Raw genomic sequence first — 22,835 nt, forward strand, 5'->3', positions numbered from 1 at the left:
CTATCATTATGCCTCATTTCAACCCGCTACCATTTACATGGCGTCGCCTACAGTCTGATGAGTATAATTCATTCTACATCTAGGTCTTTGTACAGCTTATGCAAAGTATTGGATAAGTTCGGATACACAATCAAAATATGCGATAGAAATTTAAATAAAGGCGGCACAGTGGTGTAAGCTGTGCCGGTCTTAAAACAGCAGGACAGGGGTTAAAATCCCATCCGGACTATCCCCCCATAGCAAGGGGCTGACTACCCAACTACGTGGTTTCAGCAATCTAGTAAGCCATTCGATGGCCGGCGTAACCTAGTAGGTCGTTAAGCCCAGAAGAAGAAGACATTTAAATAAAAACTCTACATTGGTTTCTGACTTAATTTGAAGTACTGAAGTATTCAATATTCAGAAAAATAGCATATAAACTGAAAGCTTAAGACGATTCCCAAAAGAATCGCACGCGTTACGAAACTTGTCCATTGGCATTTTGTTTGGAAGTGACCTCTCTAAACTGCTCCATATGATGTTCGCTTCTCACTTTATGTTTGCTCTGCTCTGTACGATCATACGTAGAAGTTCAGAGGATTAAGATCAGGGGTGCTAGCAGGCCGCATATTATTTTCGATAAAATCGCTCAAATTGTCCTGACACCACGTATGGACGATACTCGCCGTGTGGGTGCACCTTATACTTGAAAAAAGTAATGATCCTTTCCATAAAGTTCCAGAAGTGACAAAGCGAAAAATTCTTCAGAATTTCGGTCTTATTTTCACTAACGGCCCCCATACTATCACGAACGCGGAGCTCTGAGGCCAAGAAATTTTTGTTTAGGATGAGGGAATACTGGAATATTGGATGAGGTGGTTATTGCATCGTTCCGCGATAGTATCTGTTTGACTCTGTCCAGCCTCTTCTTGAATCGCATACCTTCCGTTATCACGTGAACCTGGCGTTTCTTGTACGGTTTGTCCTTCGTCTCCTTCGAAGATCCTTCGTCATGATGGTCAACAACGGGCATCGAACATCGAACAATTTATTTTTCGGTCAATTTGTTCCTTAACCACCTTGATGACTGACATCCTCACCGAATACGGCCGTCCTGATCACGCAAGATTTTTGATCGAGCCCATCTCCTGGTACCGAGTCGCGGTACATCGTCACCGTGCTTAGTAAACACACTACAGCTGGACAAACGACAGCTAAACGATACCATGCGTGTCAGTTAGCCCATATAAGGGGATAAAGTTGAAATCAATATTAAAACAATGAATGCACATATAGCGCAACCACAAAAGTATGCAAAACTGTACATGAACTTATGGAACATCCTCTATAGCTCGTCATTATAGTGACTCCACGCGAGCCGGAATCTACTTAACAACTATTTACAATCTAAATTACAATATTACAATCTTAGTTTCGTCTTTTGTGGCAGGTATTTTGAATGGAAAAGTCTCCTTAGACTATAGTACTGTGACTGTGATCAAAGTTAAATTTTAACCCAAGTTTTATTAAATTTTTAACGAATTCAAAGGTATGAATCATCTATTACCCATTTGTAATTCGATACTAGTTAACAGGACCGCTTGTTCGTTATCTTATCCCTATTCCTAATATTCAAACGCTTTGCCAAAATGCATGGATCTAGGATTTCAAGATTGCAATCGAGTAGTTTTGACGCTCAAAAATATTCACCACAAAAGTTATAAATACTTATTCTTAACACAATTTTTCCAAAATTTTTTTGTTCTGAAACGAAATAAAAGCGATGAATCCTTGTACGAAAAATGAACGCAAGCGTGCACACGAAGAGAGACAGAAGTTTTCTAGTAGAATTTTGATAGATTGAACAAGATTGACACCTGGGAGGGTTGCGTTACGTGGAAAAAGATATTTGAAAAGAAGGTTCTGTTGTATATACGTCCTAGAGTATGTTTACACTTCGGAGATTTGCTGTGTAGCTCTTTAACAGAGTCACATTAACCAGTAATATTAAACAGTATCATAGCGAAAGACAGTTGCATGAATTTTTTGTTTACTATCTGGATGTTTCACCAATTCTTGGAAAAAAATCTGCTTCAACAGTTACAACCATGATGAAAATAATGAAAATCTCAAAGAAAACATTTCAAAGAATATTCAAAGCCGTTCCTTTCGTGGGTAGGGGGTAAATTTGTCGTACTTGTTCGTCATGTTAAGGAATCGTGTATCTTCATCACAAAAAGCTAACCGTGGGCTGTTCTTTGATCGTAGGATATCAAGCATTATTGCGAGCGCGAGATATAATCCCAACGAGGGTGGATATCCGTTGCACTATTTGAATGCTACGTTTTTTACCCTGACGATAAAACATCTTGAGAACATGGGCAAAAGAAATAATCCAGTCCATTTTTTTTTTCTTCATTCATATACGTTGCGATTCATGTATACTATTTCAAACAACATTCGTTTTCATAGCCATAGTTTGTAATGGAATCGAAATCGATAAAGAGTCTTCTTAACAATGTGCTATTATTCATTGAAACCAAACATGTTTACCCATTGCGTGTAAGCGTAGCATACAAACACATTCGTACCATACGTTCCACGGAATGTTTTGGATGTACATGTAGTGTGGCTCATGTAAGGATCGTACCTCGAAACTCGCTGTTTCATTATGCGCTACTATAGCTTCCATCACCGTTGATGATTAGTTTTCCTACAGTCAGGCCAAAGCGCTATTCACAACTTCAGGTAACGGTAGTGCTCATTAAAACCAGCACCAAATCGCAATACGATGATCTCAGCGCCGGATTCGCTTTTCTCAAACCCATTAAATGAAATTAGATCGAATCTTTGGAACATTGGACCGGGTTTTCATCCATTGCTATAGCTACATCAGAATTTGACCAAAAAGCAGACACGCGTCGGCGTGGTCACACAGAACGATCCCATTTCTGCTCGGAGGCTACAGAACGCTACTAAATGGTAGTGAAGCAGAAAGCACAAAGCGCCCTGCAAGAAGATAGAAGCATCGTTAACACACTTGGATGCATTTCCGATTGATTGGACTTTTCCTCGATTTTATGGGAAAATGGGTTTCCCCAAACCCATGCATACGCACAATGGGAGGAATTCGTTCATCGAACAGAAGCAATAGAGGGGTTCGCTCGCTGTGCAGGTATGTCAGTTATTGAATTTAGCACAAATGCTTTTAGCATACGTACAAATTTGCTTGGGAAAAGCTGAAACTTTTTCGCCCCATCACTGGGCCAAAAAACCAGGCCACCAACATACAAACAAATACTTAACTATATTTGCCCAATCCAGCTAAGCGCTCGGCTAGAAACCATAATTTTATTTTCTAAATTATGCACAGAATACGACACAAATAGACTGGCGGGAGAATAATTTTCCAGAAAAGCAATTTACGTCACCCATTCAACTGGAATCATCATATCGGGTTCTGCTCCATCATCGTGCTCTCTAAAAAAAAAAAAAGCAGACCATAAAATTACATCGCACAGCACATTACGGTAATTGGTGCGTGAAATTTTGTGCCAATAAAACTTCCATAAAAACTGTTAAAATAGGAATACTGCGGCAAAATGTGCCAAGACGAACCCAGCTACTGCTGGGAGTGTGAAACCATTCACTTGTGGATTTCCACTAGAGCACATATATACACGTACACATACTTCTGAGCCCATTCAAATGTGAAGCAGACTCCATCCAAAAGCTGGTAAGTGGGATGCCAACATATGAAGAACTCGAAACTAAAGATTTGAGAGTATACAAAGGGACACACAAAACACAGCCATACGGACGCTTTGCAAGAACTTGGTGAAGAATATTTGTATCATCTAAAAATGGCAGTGTGTCGCGAAGCGCATCTGCTCCACCGGCGCATGAGGATTCCGGCAACGTGCGGCTTAGTGCTATGCTAACGTTCAAAGTTTGGCTCACGTTTCAGGCGCGATTGAAGAATAATTCTAAATGATCCTGTTTGTAGTTCGTGCGGACAAACAAGTGTGCAAGAGTTTCGGTATTTCTCGCGAGTGTTTTATTGTTTTTTGTTGCTTTCCATTTCTGGGAAAACATTTGCTTGATATTATGTTTTTAACACTTGACACCACCGAACACAACTAGCAGAACCGTTCACTGAGGAACGATTCCAAAAAATAAAAAAATCGTTCAAATGTGCAATGAGTTGCAAATTTATTCACCCACAAATTGGTGCTGTGAATCTTGCATTTGCGAAAAGGAAGCCTGTTCTATTAGCTTTGAAGGTTTGAATTCCGTTTTATTGCTAGCTTTCGTTTGTGTAATATGAGAAAGGAATGAAAAGAAAAAGGGAGAAAGAAATTGAGAAAATGACGAGTTACATTGTATATTCTATTGTACCTTTCGAAAAAGAAAGGGGTTGAACGATACTTTTTAGCATGGTAATGTTTTCACTTTGTCACAGAGGAGCCTCAACTGAACAAGCTTTGAGCGATTCTTTATTCATAAGCGGTCGTTGTTTTGATAAAATGCATGCAAGGCAAAACAGTTTTACAAATATACATTGAATACAATGTTGACAAAAATAAATTGATTGCTTATGATTGCATTTTTTAATGTGGAATCATTCGTTCGAACAGTTCCAATGATTTGCCATTTGCTAGCCGTTCCCGAGGCAATCGATCCTAGACAGATATACAAAATTCAATAAATAATCAGTCGAAACAGTCGTTGTCGATTAAATTCTGAATAATGAATATGCAACAACCCGCACGCACCGCAAGCTCATCATTAAACATCAACAAAGTGTATTGTATTGCCGACAGACTTTAGTTCCAGCGCAACTACTGGTGTGGGAAAAATAAAATGTAGCAAATATATTATGAAATGTTAAACAAAATATAATCGCAAAAACAACTTTTCATCGTAAACCAAAATCACACATTTTGTATATTAAACCAAAAATAAAAACACCAAAAAACACAGCTCATAAAATCATCGTACGAAACTTTACGATCTGCGATACGTTAGGCAAGCGGACATATTTTGAGCTCTACTTTTTCATACCAAGGCAAGGGTTGCAAATAATCCTCTTTCCTCTATTAGCCGGTGGCATGATTCGTACCGAGAATTTCAACCGTTTCTTTTTTCTTTCTGGTGTTTGGTTTACTTAAGCAAAATTTAATGGGAAATTTATGCTGCGCCCATCCGGTCACTCCTAAATCCCCAGCTTAGCGTGGGAAAAGCCTCTAGCGGAAAGTGCTTCTCACTGTTTTACCTGTAAACTCGGAAGACCGGAAGGCACACAATTTTGCACAACAAAGATCAAATGAAAATTGTCGAATGTTTTCAACGCTCAACAGTTCAACTAGGTGGAAAATATGAGACAATTTGTTTCATTTGTTGCTTACGGGAGGGTATGATATGAAGTGCTGTTTATTAATCATTCTTTCGTTATCATAGCATATTCGCTATCTGTTTACTACTGTATTTTATTGATAAAATTAATTGAACGGCTGTTACGAACACGGAAAATGAAGGTTTTTTAAGCGATAATCAATCAGGCTTTCCCATACCGTGTGGCTGTGTATTAACTATTAAAGACTTATTATGAAATTATGCTTAACTCCTTTATTCAATCAAGGCACAAAATGTTTCTTTGTGATTCATCCAAACCTGCATAGCAAACTACCATCTCGAACGGAAACACTAACGCAACAATATTTACAACGGTGCCAGGCAACAACATTCCAGTTTTTGAAGAGCCAATCCATTGGCTGGAGGGAAAAGTCAATCTACTCCGCTCCAGCATCCTGTCACGGGTACAAAATTCCAACATAAAATACGTTAGTCTGATACATTGAAGAGGTGGCACAAAATCTGGACAAGCTTAACTGCTGCTGCTTGTCCGACAGTACACAAATACGTTGCGACAAGTGCTTGCCCCATTTTTCACATGGAACCTCTCAAGTGTGGTGAACCTTACGGAGACGGCAATGGCATGACCGTTCTGGGAAGGTTTAACTCGGACTTTGCTTCCATCGCAAAGTCTCACCCGGACCGCAGAGATCCATGTTTCATGACCCGGATCGGCGGTACGAAGCACCCGAAAACTAGCAGTTGATTGCAAAAGATAGCTTGCGAAGGAGATTTACAATCTTAGAGCATGTAATCGTGTAACTTGTCATATTATGGAAAAATTGACAAATTTCATTGACGGATTTGTGTGTCAATATTCTCATTTTCAATATACTGCATGTTAGTTTATTTTTCTGTAAGCTTACATCTGAAATCAAGGCACATTATGGTTGACTAACTTATTGCTCCAATGATTTAGGTGAAAGGATTTGAAAGGTAAAAGGGTAAAAGATAATTAAAAATGATGATAAAAATACCATGATTGTTATAGAATTTAAAATATAACTTGGTCTTGACAGTACGACGACGTACCGTCCTACTTAATAATAATTTGTCCTATTGACTGTGGCGTGAAACGAGGCGCGATTCCACTAACAGTTTGTTTTATACTTCTAAACAAAGAAAATCCGCTGTTGAAGTAATATTTGATTCGTTCTCGTTCCTAATTTGATTCGTGGTTGATTGCTCGCTCCTTAACTGATCTCAGGGCAGACTTATCCTGCCCTTTTCCGATCGTTACTCTTTTTCTTTTCCTCTCTTGTTCTCTTTTTTATTTTCTAACTGACCATGCGTTGTGAACCCCAGAAAGTTTGCGACATTAAGGGGCAAGATTGCTCCGCGACACGGGGCGAGATTGCTCCTTGCTGGATCACTTCTTGACGTAGGGGAACGTCGTACTCGTTTTGGCGCCTCTAATTCGTTCCTCGTCATGTGCCGCGAATTCAACGCCGTGTGTAATCGTTTTGAACTAGACCTGTCGTGCTCTGCGTTCCTTAATTGTATACGTACAGTGCGGCCAATTACTTGTTGAATGTAAAATTGTATATGTTCACTATAAACGTAAAACGTAAAAAAAAATCGCTTCAAGGGGGCCACATATAGTTCGTTGAATTCAACAAATAAAATAACAAATAACAAATATTCACATACAGCGAAGTTTTGAAACATTGATTTTGTTTTTCACTAATCGTTCAAAAACTTAGTAAGTTATTAATTTATTTATTAATAATATTCTACTAGCAAATAAATGTTCATTCGTATCGAATAATAAAGTAAAAACTCATCCGTAAAAAGATGGACCGGTCATAAAATTGGCAACGATGACGGCAAGTGTTGACACAAAGAGACCGGTATCAAATCCCGTCCAGTTCATCTCGCCATACATTGAGTAGACTATTCGGCTACATTACATCGTGGTAAAGAAACCCAGATCTCTTAAGATTGTAGAGTTAAAAAAGATAAATTCTGTAACAGCGGTAACGATTGAGAAAAAATACAGCTTTTTCTTTATCGAGAACATGCCGGCCATCGAAATGGCTTTCTAGACTGCCGATAACCACGTAGTTGGTTAGTCAGTCCTCACTATGGGGACGGGACAGGACGGACCGGATGGGATTTGAACCCCGGTCCTGCTGGTTGAAGACCGGCGCCACTGTCACCTGTACCACCGGGCCGGCCCCAGCTACGAACGCTTGTATTACATATAAATTGTATACTACCTATACAGCGCAGAACCTGACTTATAAAATATACAACATTACTGAACTCAGCGAACTATGCGATGTTTTCAACAGTATACCAAATATCTTTGGGATCTTTAGAGTAGCACACGCTTAATATATTCAATAATTAAACCAGTTAACGCAGAAGAAAGTTTGTTGAAAAAAATGGTCAGAATTCATGCTTTTTTAATTAACGTTCACAGTAACGGTAATTAAATTAAAGTGCATCGCATTTGAGAAAAGTGCCTTCCTCGGTACATCCGGTTTCATCAGTGTGCTTCCGTCCGATGCTTTTAGTTCTTAGATCCGCTTATAATTATGGCTACCGTGCACTTGCTTCATGATGCGATTCGACAGCATCAATAGAAGAAGCGAGCGAATGAAAATTAAAATGGTCTGCTCACCCAATGCACTATCATTAACAGGTCCCCACACGCGGAAATGGTGTAGAATGTGGCCGACGGGATATGCCAGACTGTCCGTTCGCTTGCTGAACCCAGCTCGCTTCAAGCATCCCGACATGTTTGCACTCTTTAATCCATTTATCGATGCGCGCATCCAGTAATGAACCAAGCGCCAAACGGAGCGATCCCGACCTACTGGGAAGGTCACGTAACGCTGGATGTCGGTGCTGTTGGTTTCAGTTCTCGGAATGAATTCCGACGCTGTCGATGATTATTATCCACCATTGTTGGTGGTAATGTACGTACGCTAGAAAAGAGAAACCATGCAAAGCAGTATTTGAATAGTAACCAGAATGGAGTGGAATTTTGAAGGCTTTGTTTTTGTTTTTGCTCGTTTTTATTCAATTCTTGCGTAGTTTTTCTCTCGTGCATGTTCCAAAGCGTCTAGTCAGAAGTAGTCTGTGCCACTCAAAAGTGTTCCAACTCTCACAAAAAGAAACATTATCACAATATTTTCAAAGCAATGACTATTGCGTCCACTGTTTGTTACACAATAAAACAAAAACAATCATGCAACTGTCAAAAGTTTTAAAGTTAATTTCATGGGACAGAGAGAAGAGTAGGGAGAGCGATTTGGGATGACAGAATGTGCCTGCAGGTTTAAATTTGTTAAACAGAAAACAAGAAGGACACTTGTGAACCGTGACTGACATCTCGTGTAGCATACGATATTAATTGCTTCTCTGCTTTGCTAGAACCTTCCTTCAGACGACGTCTGTTCAATTCGCTTTCGATAGTTGGTTGTTCGCACTTCCGCTGCAAAAACCACATCCTGCCCTTATCCTGGTCCCTTTGCTGTCTAAAGTGCTCCCATCAGCACAGTTCCACTCATCACAATCAACTGTTTGAAAGTTTTTCCGGCGGTCTCACACAAAAAAAAACTTTCTTTTTCAGTGCGCACAAATCTTTACCAAAACATTCTGCCAACATGACTTTGCCGTGTGTCACTGTGCTGCTGGGAATTCTCTTCTGGGCCATTGGGGCTCAGTTTGTCTTAGGTGTCACTGCAATAAGCAAATCCCAATGGAACCACCGTTCCATCGTGTGCGGTGTTCTTTGAGGGTGCAAAAGTTTGAATCTAAACTTTACGAACTGGCGCCAGGCTCCTGTCTGCTGTCGTTCATGTTGGGTAAAAGTTTTGCCCTGAACCGGATGGGATGGTCGATGATTAGCTCAACTGTTTTTTAGAGCTCTCGAAGAAACTTTCGTCCGCTTTCATCAAGCATTCCAAAGTGTCAAATTATCTTCCCTAAGATCGTGAAACGATAACGGCCCTTTCAGACATGAGCTTTGCTCCAGTTTTTCCGTTACCATCGAAACTGCACTGTGGGACAAATTGCGGTAACTCTAAATGTTCGTCCTTGGATAGAGAAAATTAGAACATTGAGGTTTTTGAGCTCTTAACTCTTCCGTTCTCTCCGTGCCACTTCGACAAATGGTAGCTTTGCTTTCAAGATTTTCTGCAAAATTAGTTCCGTTTTAAAGTACTTTCCGTTTTCTGGAAAGTTTCCTTTTTGTTTAATGCTAAAAATAAAACATCCTTGAAATGAACTTTGCTGATTGATGGTACAGTTGGCTTGGGGTTTTGTTGTGTAAAGTTTTCTTTCAACTTTCCAATTACATTTCTCGTGATATTTGTGGCTTCTAAAAATAACATCTCTAGGCTGTCCCTCGTGTAAACAAAAAAAGCATCTCCAGCTTACCAAACATAAATCATACCATAAAAGCTAATCTAGCTAAATCTTTCCTGAAGCGCGTTTAATTAATGTTCATAATTTCATTAATAAATTGTAAACATTATTGCTTTAACGTTTAATTCGCGTAATCTGCATATTCAAGGTCTCATTAAACTGCAGAAAAAAAAATCGTTTACTTCAACTCATTTATCATAAGTTTTTCTGACGAACAAAAACATTCCAAAGTTTCGAAGTTGAAGGAGGAAAATGCTTCCTACATTTAGTGCAAGTTGCAATAGTAGATCAAAACCGGCCGGATTTCATCGTAGAAAACGTCGTGCTGGGATCCTTCTCTAGCACTAACAATTCATCAAAATTAATCAACGGAATTAATCTCGTCTAACATCCTGCATACCTTACCGTATCATTAGCTAAACTACGTTGCCGTTCCACAGCCCACACAAACGAATCCTAACTTTGTGGAAAGGTTAATTGATTCGCCTTATCAGATATACTTTACGTGTTCGTTTTTCGCAATCTAATAAACAGTACAATCTTGAATCGATCATTGGACACACAGGCCCGGCATGTCGAAGGTAATGTGTACGAAGGCGTGAAATTGTTGCATGGAAAAATCTTCGCCTTACGTGTAAACATCCCGGCAAAAGCATGAGATGAAACGATACTTATCCGTTTCCTCCAGTAACAACCATTTTTCATATGAGCATCCTTTCCACCCATGCTTGTCGGTTGGTTAAAAATGTATGTAAATTGAACACCGTACGTACCACCCAAATCTAACCCCTTTCGGCGGTTTTGACTTTCCGAGCACGACGGTAAAGTTTGTCGCTCACGCACATACACATTTAAGCAACACAAACCTATTCTGTGTGGGCACCTCTTCACTTCGATCCTATTTTTTCCCGCGGGTTTTGTGGTTCATGTTCATTCTCTGTTGCCCGCCTTTTTTTCCGTTCGACTGAGCTGCACGTGCTAATATAAAGCTCGGAGAGTAGAGAAAAAAATAAGGCCCAATTCAAATGCATCTATTATGAAACGTACGGCTCGTGGTGGTGTGGTAGAGTGGGCGCCGGAATGGATGAGTACGGACAGCCAAACACCACATTTTACCGGATTAGCGCAAATTCCATCCGTCCATGGAAACGAATTTTCCACATTGCTACACTACGCCACGTACGCTCGTGCCTGCGTGTGAGCGAGAGTGAGCGTCGGTGGTGTTATGGGTCGAAATTTTCAAATTTTCCTAAAAATGTTCACAGCGAAGCTAAAGCCAGAATAGGATAACCAACGTCCTTTCCGCCAGGAGTATTATCATGTCAATTTTCGGCCCTGTGGATGTGTTTCATGGAAACCGGGATGATTTTGCATCATTCGTATCTTTTGCGATACCATCTTCGTTACCCCAAATGGCTGTATAGGAAAGGCAAGTATATGAGGCGTGAGGCTAGTCTATGCGACAGGATTGGATGTTTGTTATTAAATCGTTTTTGAGCAAAATTATTAGAAAGGCATGAAAAATGTGGAAAATTCTTCACCGATTTATTGATCCTACGTTCCGCTTATAACAACAAGAACGAATAGATTTAAGGTTATAAAACTTCTTTAAACGTTAAGTTGATCGCAACGAATGAAAGAATCGTTAACAATTAATTTTCCTTTAAATAGTTTTTTTTATACTTTATTGTGTTATAGTTTGCAGTATTATAGTTTGTACAATGTTTGAATACACATTGTTGATTCATTAAAGTATTTCATTGTCAGTTGAACGACTAAAAGTCCTACGAAAGTTATGTAAACATGGCATTCTTTTGGGCAGGATATAACTATAACTAACTAACTTCTTCTTCTTGGCTTTACGACCTTCTAGTTCACACGAATACAAGACCTAGTCCAAGGAACAATTTACAAAAATATTGCCACCAGATGTCAATCAGTTTGAATCTTGAAGGCATAATGAAAAATAAGGTCATCTCATTCCCCAACACTCTCTTTTTTATCATTGAGGTGATTTGGTAGTCTTTTCTATCGATGACGCGTCCACCGTTTGACATTTATTTCTCATAAGCTTCGTCGGTGGCTCATACGGAGGAATTGTCAAACAGATGACTTCAGTTTCGGTGGCTTAGGCGATATACGACGCCGGTCTGGCCAACGAAGGATCGTAAATCAAAAACTGACGATTGATTATTCAACTACAATGTTTCAATAAGTTATAGTAAGCCACGAGACGGCCGGCATGACCTAGTAGGAAGTCGTTATAAGGAGAAATGATCAATTTTGTACGGCTCATTGATACTTTTTCAGATACGTAATAAATCAGGCGTAAGTGTTATGTTCTTAGTGTCTGTGCACTACACTGCACTGCAAATAAGCATGCGTACACGGATAAGTACAGTATAACACTTAACAACCTAAATTTATGATGCAAGTTAACTTGGTTGATTTTTTTCATCACCACAAACTGATCTAGCTTTAAAATTAAATTGCTGACCAGTCAGTAGTTTAGAATCTGCAACTCGCGAACACTTGGTTGTTTTCATCTACCACACTAGGTATGTGGAAACCTTAAAAATATGCAGCGTTCTATCCCGCGAAAAAAAAAAACGAAAAACAAAATGGTGTAATTAAAATACACAAAACAGAATAACAAACAAACTGATCTCGTTAGCAAAGGCACGCATACCACTGGCAGCAAACAATGAAGGTAAATGTTGTGGTTGGGGTTCCAAGTTTTTTTTTGGTTTTGGTATTCCGTTTTGTAGCTCCGTTTTTATGCAAACAGACAATACTTCGGTATCGGTGAATGGAAACCACTGATGATTTGCGAAATATAATTGTATAATGATAAAATGCGTACGCTCCTAGTTGACTATAAGTGCTTGTCCTCCAGTCGAATACTTTATATTCTCCGACAGTTTAAGCGCTGTCGAAGCATTAAAATCTGTGAAGGCTTTTAAGAGCCCGGACCACTTCGTAAAAGAAATAACAAAGATCTTAAGCTCATTGTTTGAGAAATCATTCTAGATATAACGCTTGTTTGGTTGCCTGCACATTGCGGTATCTTTGGCAATGCAAAGGCAGACTAATTGGCAAAAAAGGGTGCTTCGGAAGGGTCCTTTTTCGACAGGCTTATCCTACCTCACGAGTACATGCGTGCCCCACAGTCTCTCTGCATGGCTCGGTGGCAGAGTTTGTGGGACACCGATGAGCTCGGGAAGTTTCTATATTCGATCACTCCCCAAGTGTCCTTGAAGCCTTGGTTCCACGGCATCTCAAGTGATCGCGTGTTCATTCGAATGATGCCTAGGCTTAGGTCTAATCATTTCGCTTTGGGCGCGCATCTCCAGCGTATTGCAAAGTTACCAAACATTTAGTCTACCGGAGAATAATCTTTCTTTTTTGCCGTGCTAACGGATTATTAGTGTGATCTCCCTCCCCCCTCTACACCCACTGTTTGTCTGTCTTACATGTGTTGTACTTCGCTTGTATGAATGATGGTAGATGAATGAGTACGATGCGTGAAGGGTTGGGTACCATATGGAAGAAGTTGCACCGGCCGATGCTATGGATGGACATGCCAGCGAAAGGGAGAGGAAGACTTCAAGATTGGACACAATCAGGAACCTTCGAAATGGAAAACGATCAAGACCCCCGCTACCATCTGACATACCCTGGGATACGGTGCCCTCACACGATAAAACCCTCGCTATGAACACGACTTTGGCTTTGGATGACGGAACATACGCAACGGAACAACCGAGCACCCCTGGGATATGGTGCCCTTTCACAGCTCGGAGAAGGAAATGTCTCCCAGCAAAGATGAAAGAAGTATACTAATTTTAAGTTTATTGCAAGCAATACGGCCTGGCCATCCTTTATGAATAAAAAATGGGTACGCTCAGGTGCGAATCTTAGTATAAAGCCAACTAAGTAGCTTCTTGAATCATCACGGCCCCAGTAGCATCATGGTGTCATGAGCTCCTCGCCAATTGTTTGTACTCGGAATTTCCTTGGGGCTCTTTTTGAAAAGTTTACGAGCATTCTTCAACTCATTGTTTTAATTTTTTTGTAGTTATCTTTTGCGGTTCAATGCCGTATTGCCATGACCTCATGGTTTCCTATCAAATTATTAAATCTGTTACTTTTACATGTACATGTTCTCGCTACATTACGGTATTGTTTATTAAGAAATGTCCACCATTGGTTTAACAATATTGTAAGTTCTTAAAACTAAACGTAGGGGTTGGAGGTAGAGAGAGAAGTGAAACACTTATGAGGAAGCTGGAAAGGCTAAAATTTAACGGAGCATAATTATTGTTAAAGCAACGAATGATACGCAAGAACGGATCACGGGCACCTATTGCCGTGCGGCAAGTTTCTACAAAGATGGGAGGGCGTGGGCTCAATTGGAGCAACGGATGCGTAAAACCCAATTGAGGACAAGAGAGGAGAAACGTCAGAATGATTAAGGAGTATGTAATCAATTAAAGAGCCTTGGACATGGAATGCGTCAAATAAGGTGGAAGAGCACCATATGGTATTCGTATGCATTGGCAGATCGCTAAACGGGTAAATGCCTTTTGGATGCGAACGATATCCGAAGCAGTCGATGGGGTCCAAATGATGGACGCATATTCTAGGATCGACCTAACCATCGAACAGTAAAGTGCTTTTAAGCAATCCGGATTAGAGAATTTAGATGCTAGGCGTCGAATCAAACCTAGACACTTGTTCGCTTTCGGTGTGATTATATTCAAGTGATCAGCGAATGAAAGTTTGCAGTCCAACCAGACACCCAGATCCTTTACCAGTTGGACGCGGGTCAATGCCAAATCGGCTACTTTGTAAACGTGTAAAATCGGATCGCGGGATCTGCTGAAACTAATCACTGCGCATTTCGGGACAGATAGGAGTAAGTTGTTTGACAGACACCACATGTAAAAGTTGTCAAGATGGGATTGTAGGGACGAACAATCAGAGTGAGAGCATATACAGGAGAAGACCTCGCGTAAATCGTTAATAAATAAAATAAATAGACATGCACTTAACGCACTTCCTTGGGGTACGCCAGAGTGTGACATTAAGCATGACAAATAAGTATTGCCAAGTTGGGTTGGACCGGTGGTGTAGGCGACAGCGGCGCCGGTCTTCAAACGGCAGGACCGGGATTCAAATCCCATCCGGACCGTCCGTCCCCCCGTAGTGAGGACTGACTTACCTCACTACATGGTATTAATAAGTAGTCGATACGGGCCAGGCCGTTCTTTACGAAAAAAAGTATTGCCAAGTTTGACTTGATATATGTACACGGTTTGATAAATAAGAATAAAGCCACGAGAGAATGTCGTCCGACAGTTCAAAATGTTTTCATTTTTTTAGGCAAATATCGTGAGGTAAACGGTAAAATGCCGCTTTGAAGTAAGTGTAAATTGTATCAATTTGGCAACCTGAGTCAAGTGCTTTGGATACAAAGATATTCATATTCAAAGCATTTTGTGTGTCAAAATAATTTGACAACAACATTCAGCAAGTCTAAAATTTATCTTTTTTTCAAGCATGATGCTAGCCTATGGTCGTATTAGTACAGAATACTAGGTACAATTATAAAGTTTTTTTCATTTCTGCTGTCATCGCAAGAACTACAATCTACATGTAAAAGCCAAAGTACAAAAGGATACTTGGAGCATCCATATATCACACACAGAACGTCACTTCGCTGTAATGTCACAAATTTATTTCCAGGGGAGTATATTTTCAAACAACATGTACATTAAAATGTACGTGAAACATGAAACACAATTTCTAGAAATACATTAAACAATTGTGCTAGTATCCAAGTACAGACAAATAGCAAAGGAATACTTTCAATCGACTGCTTTATACAAAGCTCCCTTCAAATTAAACGAATAGCTTCACACAAAATCCCCACCCCACGCTGAACATATTGCTTAGAAATCCGCTTAAAGCTAATTACTCAGAAATTATGATTAAATTTTAAGCTTCGGGCGAACAAACATAGACCATTGCGAACTTAGCGTGCCTCCGCAAGGCAGCAAAACGCACCATCCAAACGTTCCGCTTTGAAGCGGATTGCCGCATTCAATTAAGCTTTTTTAACTCTAACTTTCATCGCCATCGTGTAGGATGTATATTTTCAATATCAAGCTTCAGGCGCACGATTTTCCGCTCAACCCACAACGGGCGCAATAAAGCTTGTTTGATGTTTCGCGATGGAGTGAACTAGATCAAATTATCTGCCTTTATTTGTTTGCAAATCGACATTACGTTCAATGGAATTTTCCTTCACTTTCAATCTCTCCACCTGTGCGGATCAAATTCACAAATCGGTTGGAAACAAATCGTAATCGCTGCTACGATCATGTCATAATCTTTTACGACAAATCCTTGGAATAGATTCCCTTGTCACATTTATGCATTTGTTCCTCGAGGGTTTAACCGTGAAGCAATTATGTTTGATGATTAAAAAAGATGCTCAACGTTGAACATTCGTTGTTAAGTGTATTTAAAGTGTATTTAAAGTGTAGATAAACTCTTGTACTGTATGTTACTAGCATAATTTGATATTTTTTTACAAGCAAACAATGTTCTGATTTGCTAAAAATAATCGAAAATTTCATCAATTCAACACATTCAGAAGATCCGCTCAGCAAACAAAAGGAAATTGAGTATCACAAATAACTGTGTGATGAACTTGAGCGTACAATAATGTATGAACTAAATGGGTCTAAATTTTAAGGTAAAATTCAGCTGAAACATTCGCAACAAGTAATGAGTGTCCTAGCGTCCACGTAGCATAGCGCAATGTAGACGCCAGCTCGTCCTCTCCCCTGATATCTGTGTTTCTTCCTGGTTGTCACACTAGCTCCTCCAGGGATCAACCTATATTTGCCCGTGTCAAATCCACCCGTCTACTGTAATCACTTCATCTGCCATTTTCTCGGACCCGTACGCATCATCTCTGTGTACGTTCCGTGCGATTGTAGCGAGTTTGTTTTCATGACTGAGTATTCTGTTTCTTCCATTCCTTTTATCCTTTAGGTGTCATTTTTCCTGTCATCGTACGTGGTACCGCTGTCACTAATATCGTTCTTGTACATGGGCATGCTGGCACGTCTATGGAAAGGCGCCCCCGGAGGCCGTGCATCAGCCGAATCCAGGTATGTGTGCAGTATGTTTTTTTTTTCTCTTCCATTTCACAAGCCACGGGCACCTTTCGAAGAATATGTCAGCCATACAGGAACAGGGGAAAAAAATCAACAACAAACCGTTATTACTGTCTTCCCACGAGGCGGGCCATAATGCCAGGAAATCATCACGATGCTTTTGCTGTTGGGGACATACTCGAAGCGTTAGCATGCCACCGGCCATGCCCTATTTAATGTGGCTGTCAACACGACCGCTCGCTACCCCTATTACAGCAATCTTGCTGCCTACCTGTTGTTGTTATTTTCTCATCGGCAGGGAAGACACACAGAAACCTGTAGCATATTTAAGACAGTCGTTTGGCTGATCAACCAATTTTAGCATTATTCAATTTTCGGTCCACACAGCATTATCCAGCGCACCGTAATGGAGCTCCATGATTTCGTCTTATGCTTGTTCTTGTACGTTGATACCATTAGAAAGATCTTTAAATACTGTTATTTGTTCTCAGTGCTAGGCAATTGCTGCTTGGCCTGAGATGTGATACACAGAACTAACCAGTAATAGCATTCCATCATCAGTTTAAATATTTAAACGTTTAATTTGCAATTTTTTAACAGTCTGTTTTTGCACCATCCTTCTTTCCAAATATCCATGGCATGCTGCGCCCGCTGGCGGCGTAGATGTGTGTGTACAAGCAAATAACGTAAAGTTGGCTTCACTTCGTCCTAGAACACCATTACCGACTCTCTGTGGAAGTGTGTATTTAGGTGCACCAATTTGATTTACGTGCCATCAAAAAGTTATAAGTACGAAGCTCAGTACATAAGGCCGAGTCCGGGGTTCTGAGCACTCGACAGTAATGCAATGGTAGATGCTGCTCAGAAGATGAGCATGTTTATGAGTCTTCATTAGAGCTGTTTCAGCTACTCTAAGATGGTGTGTTGTGTATGAGGGGGGAAAAAATGTTAAATTACCCCAGATGTTTCTCGTTTGATGTGAAATACAGCGGTCGTACGTGGCCTAAGTAGAGTAGCTCTCTGTGTTAAACTATCATGGAATTTTAGCACATCACATAAGGGGTATTTGAAGTAGTATTTTGAAATCAAAATTGAAATTGTGTTCCATTTATGTGGCTAAATAATTTTGAAGTTCCTTAATAAATTCTATATTGCAAATAATATTATAATAATTGAGTATAAATATGCAAAACCGGGAAAAGCAATCAATTTAAGAACATTTTCTCCTAACAATCATGTTTTTCTTTACACATTTTACTACACCTTCCAACATACGATTTTTTTGTATAAAAATAAAATTTTCCCTCCCACCAACAAATGTCTGTCGACCAATGCTCAGTGTTTTCTTTTTTTTATTCATAAAGGACGGCCAGGCCGTATTGCTAATGCTCAGTGTTCTCCTGATTGCATTACATTGATTGCCACCAGTTTGCTGTGGTTGTGCATTGTTGTTTCAAGTGCGAAAAGTGTAAAGGCCCGCAGGCGGAAAATCTTGTCTGCGTTGAAGAAAAGGAGCACCATCGTTCAGTGTCAAACGAAACAAGCAACAACAAAAGTGCTGTAAGGTACCATTATTGTTACTAATTGGCATGACCGTGGTCGAGTGCGCCGCACGTTTCAATCACCGGGCAGGAATGGAAATTTAATTCAATTTATTGATAGCACCGTATGTCGCACGACGTCAAAGCTATATTTGCTGACGCGTACACGAAAATAACACAACAAAAGATGACACTGGTGAAGATAGTTGAAAAAAACAAACCCCGCCGCCAGCTTACCTGCGTAAGAAGCGTCAAAAGAAGGAAAAGTTAAGTAAACTCCACGAAATCATGAGCAAGGTTGGCCACGAAATTCCATTCATTTTGATCATTGATTGTCGTGAATCAAAATGTATTTCACTATTAACTTCCATTAGCATACATCAAAATTAAAGCTCAAGCACGAACTCTTTCATGTTCGAACGTTCATGGCAAGTGTCCGCCACCAGGCGGCTCCATCTACTAACGGAACCTTCACGCTCGGGAGTGCTGCTTCCATTTCAACATGTTTCACACAAACACACAAACACACACAGGTTCCATTTCGTTTTTATACTTTTATGTTTTCGGCACCAGTTCTATTTGTTTTCATTCTGGACAGTTTTGAAGAAAAGCAGCAAGCGTCCAAATCACGTACACGTGCAGAATATCCGCATTCGCATCGTATCCTCTCCTGTCATAAACTAATTTATTTTCAACCTCCGTTTCACCCTGCTACTTCACGACCGGTATGTATGGAATGGACCCAACGGAAAAGAGCAAACGAATCACAACGGGTCACCTGTTGTGTGTGTTTGCAAAGTGTGAACGGAAGAGCACGCTCCACACATAACTTTCCCTGCCGAATGCCATGTTCGTCGATTCGTGCCTCCAGGCAATTCGTTGGCGTTCGATTGGCTTTGGGCCAATTTTCACCCAGCAGAATGTTGAACTGCTGAATTGAAAGCGATATCGAACCGTTAAGGGGTGTGTCGATGTTACGCTCCGGTCCGGTACAATTCGAAACAGTAATAAATTCTGATCCAACACGGACTACTTCTGGCCATGGTTGCATCATCATCGGAGTGGACGCTTCTCGCACACTTATTAAATATGTGGCTTTCGAGTGAAACTGCCATTTCCACAAGACCAAGAACTGAACTATTTGAAAACCCTTTGGCAACTCCAGCATGACTCCTTTGAGGTCGGATAGTTTGTTAGCAAGCAGAACCGGATGCTTTCGACCTATTTTTACATCGAGACGGGAGCGAGAGTGCACCACAACGACCATCCGACTGGCAATTATTTAAACAATGCCTACGGAACTTTGTGGCTAGTGAAACGTACTATATAAACTTATATCTGAGAACGCCTGGACGGCACTGGACGTGATGGGGCGACACTATCAGGATGGAACTACCATATATGGCTACCAGACCGAGACTGGTTCGTACCATCGTATCGTAGTTAGTAGTTGCATAACGAGTTGCTGCTGTAAAAAAAAAAAAAAACAAATTTCGCACTCGACCACACAAATGAACAGTAATTGATGTAGGTCAGCATGGTTCGGTTTACGCCAATCGCTCAGTGTCATCAGTCGATTGCATCAGACATCCCAGTAGCCTTAACATCTGCTTTCAGTCGTCAGGTTTTCGATATTTTTCAGTGTGAGCAAAAAAGCGATGTATCTTCGATACAGAATAACATTGGAATACATTTTGTAGCACAACTTAGAGAAATCTTAAATTTATTATACTGTCTTTTTTCTCAAATAGTATTGCTTTTGTGCTTTTGTATAAAAATTAAAATATGATCAATTTATAGCGCATACCAGCTTAAAACACGCCAGACTTCTTGGTACACTCAACGTTACGTTCCCCAACGTAGCATCTACTCAACAATTTGTAACGACGTGATATAACGCATTCGAGTTGACTTAATCACTTTGTCACTCGTTCTCCCCCGAGAACGAGATGCTACCGTCCCGTGCCTTCTAGAGAAGTCGGCCAAATGGAAACATGTCCATCGTGTGATGTATGTGTAAACATGCCTTGACGCACATTGCCCTCGCCCACAGCATCCATCTCGCAGACACATTTCTCCCCGAGACAATTTGCATCGCCTTCCCAAGGCGTTCTACCACACATCTACCGACATTCATTCAATACTGTCTTTCTTTCTCATGCAGGAGAGGCAAGAAGCGTGTAACCCGAATGGTCGTTGTTGTGGTGTTGGTTTTTGCCTTCTGCTGGTGTCCCATACAGGTAATGCAGTGATGGGTGATGGGTGTTGTACCGTTGAAAGAGCAAACTAATTGAACAAAAACTTTATACCACGTTGAACGTGTTCAGGTGATCCTGCTGCTGAAGTCACTGAAGCTGTACGATCTGACGCATGCCAGCATCATCTTCCAGATCGTGTCGCACGTGCTGGCCTACACCAACTCCTGCATCAACCCCGTGCTGTACGCCTTCCTGTCGGACAACTTCCGGAAAGCATTTCGCAAGGTAAAGTTACCGCTTACGGTTTACGGCCCAGTCTAGCCGTTGCTTGTGTTGGCCATGTGGAGTTCGTCAATTGTCGAAATGATTTATCAGTTCTTGCAGCTCATCTTTCACATCCAGTGTTTACGGTGCCTCGATAATGATCGTCTTGATCGCTTTCTGTTGTGAATGTTATGTGTTCCGAAAAAGTTACAGCCTCCATTTTGTTGTCTTATGTCCCCCTGCGACCCCCCCCATCACTCATTTACTGCACACTTGTGTAACCCTTGCCATCGTGCGTCCCAGTGCGTGATTTATAGCCAATATGAACACCATGGCCACCGTAGGCAATAAACAACGCTTTGGCCACTTTACACAATGGTAACTAAAGAAAATGTTTCTTGCTCCCCATACACACAAACACGTTCACAGGTCGTATGGTGTGGTAAACCACCACCACCTACCATCCCACCCGCCGCACAAACCAAAACTACGCGCACCACCGGCAACGGTACATCGAACGCGGACGCCTTATGAGCGGAGGAGACGCCGGCCGTCGACGAGAGCAGATTTATGATGGAGAAATACATCGAAATCGCGAGCGTCTGAACAACGGCATCCCGGCGTCCTCCTGTAGCTTCCGCAGAGCGGGAGCGTTTGGAATTTTACTAAAATCATCCTGAGAAGGAGGCCAACGCCACACGGCAAACCAAGTCTGTAAATATTAATTTGTTTTGTTGCGTTTGCTTTTATTTTGCCAAATGGTACCAAACACAACTAGCGGCTAGATAAATACACTTCCCATTTTAAAGCATCTTGCGATGAACAAATAGCATTACCTCCTGCCAGCACTCACACTACAGTAATGGCGCAAGTGCAAAACTTTGGTAATTATTTTAGCTTGCTCCAGAGCTACACTGCTCTAGCAGCGCACGTAGAAGGTCAATGCTGTATCCTGGTGATACCTTGAACACTCCACGAGCCACCGCAAATCTCACGCTACCACGTCCGACAGTCGAAGATCTCAGCTATCAGCCCCCTGGGTTCTTCGGATGCGAACGCCAGTCTGAGATCGTGGTGGTCGTTGACTGTCGCTATCCGTCCTTCCCTTCTTCCTTCTGCTCCAGGCATGATTATCGGAATTCTCGCTAAATTCGCCCAATACTGAGGCTGATTGATTTCAGCAGCAAACCGGTGGAGATTGATTGCACGTAACATTCTTCACATGGAGCGTATACTTGCCTTCCACATCGTCAGCTGCACTGTTGTTCTGCAACAAACTGTAACATCTTCACTGGAGGTGGTCTCGCGCGCGTTAGAAGGTTGCAAGTAAACAAACAAATAAACAAACAAACGCGGTTACAATTGCGAACCGCCATTTACGCTCGGTTTGGTCCACCAAATTCTGTGGCTGACATGTACGAGTGACAGTTGTGTTGATGTGCAGGCCGCGTGACTCACGCGATTTCATTACGTGCTTCTTACCGCCCACTGGGAGCATGTAATGACATTGTTTTGGGGTCGTTCCATTGGCAAGCGAAATTGGAAGTGATAACGCCAACATAATCCGTCTCCCGGATTTCTAATCAGTACAGCTAAACGCTTCCGGGAGTTCTGAACGGGAGACTAATGGCTTGGCAGGAGCATCATCGCAACAGTCGCGGTTGGAGCTCTGGGGCGTGACGTTTGATTGTGAGAGACGCCACAGTGCCGGCTGCTAGCAGTAGATCGATGATTTCTAATTATAAGCCTATTAAGTAGTAAAAGTCTGCCGCCTACATCCAGCAGCGCGAACCTCCCGAACGAGATAATCGAACAGATGAAGTTCCTGCTTAATGATTAGAATATGGCCCTCCCGGGCGTTAAACAGGCGT

At 41.2% G+C, this 22,835-nt stretch overlaps 1 protein-coding gene across 1 annotated transcript in view; it reads left to right on the top strand.

Annotated features, from left to right (window-relative positions):
* The window catches only part of LOC126558320 (allatostatin-A receptor), a 31,631-nt gene extending 9,974 nt beyond the window's left edge, over positions 1 to 21,657 (top strand). Inside the window, exons 5-8 of the mRNA XM_050214314.1 lie at positions 16,837 to 16,955; positions 20,667 to 20,742; positions 20,830 to 20,985; positions 21,394 to 21,657. Coding sequence (XP_050070271.1) covers positions 16,837 to 16,955; positions 20,667 to 20,742; positions 20,830 to 20,985; positions 21,394 to 21,498 — 456 coding nt within the window. The 3' untranslated portion in view covers positions 21,499 to 21,657. The remainder of the gene's footprint in view (positions 1 to 16,836; positions 16,956 to 20,666; positions 20,743 to 20,829; positions 20,986 to 21,393) is intronic.
* Positions 21,658 to 22,835: the final 1,178 nt, after the last annotated feature.

This window comes from Anopheles maculipalpis, chromosome 2RL, assembly GCF_943734695.1.
Source record: "Anopheles maculipalpis chromosome 2RL, idAnoMacuDA_375_x, whole genome shotgun sequence".
Taxonomy (NCBI): Eukaryota; Metazoa; Arthropoda; class Insecta; order Diptera; family Culicidae; genus Anopheles; species Anopheles maculipalpis.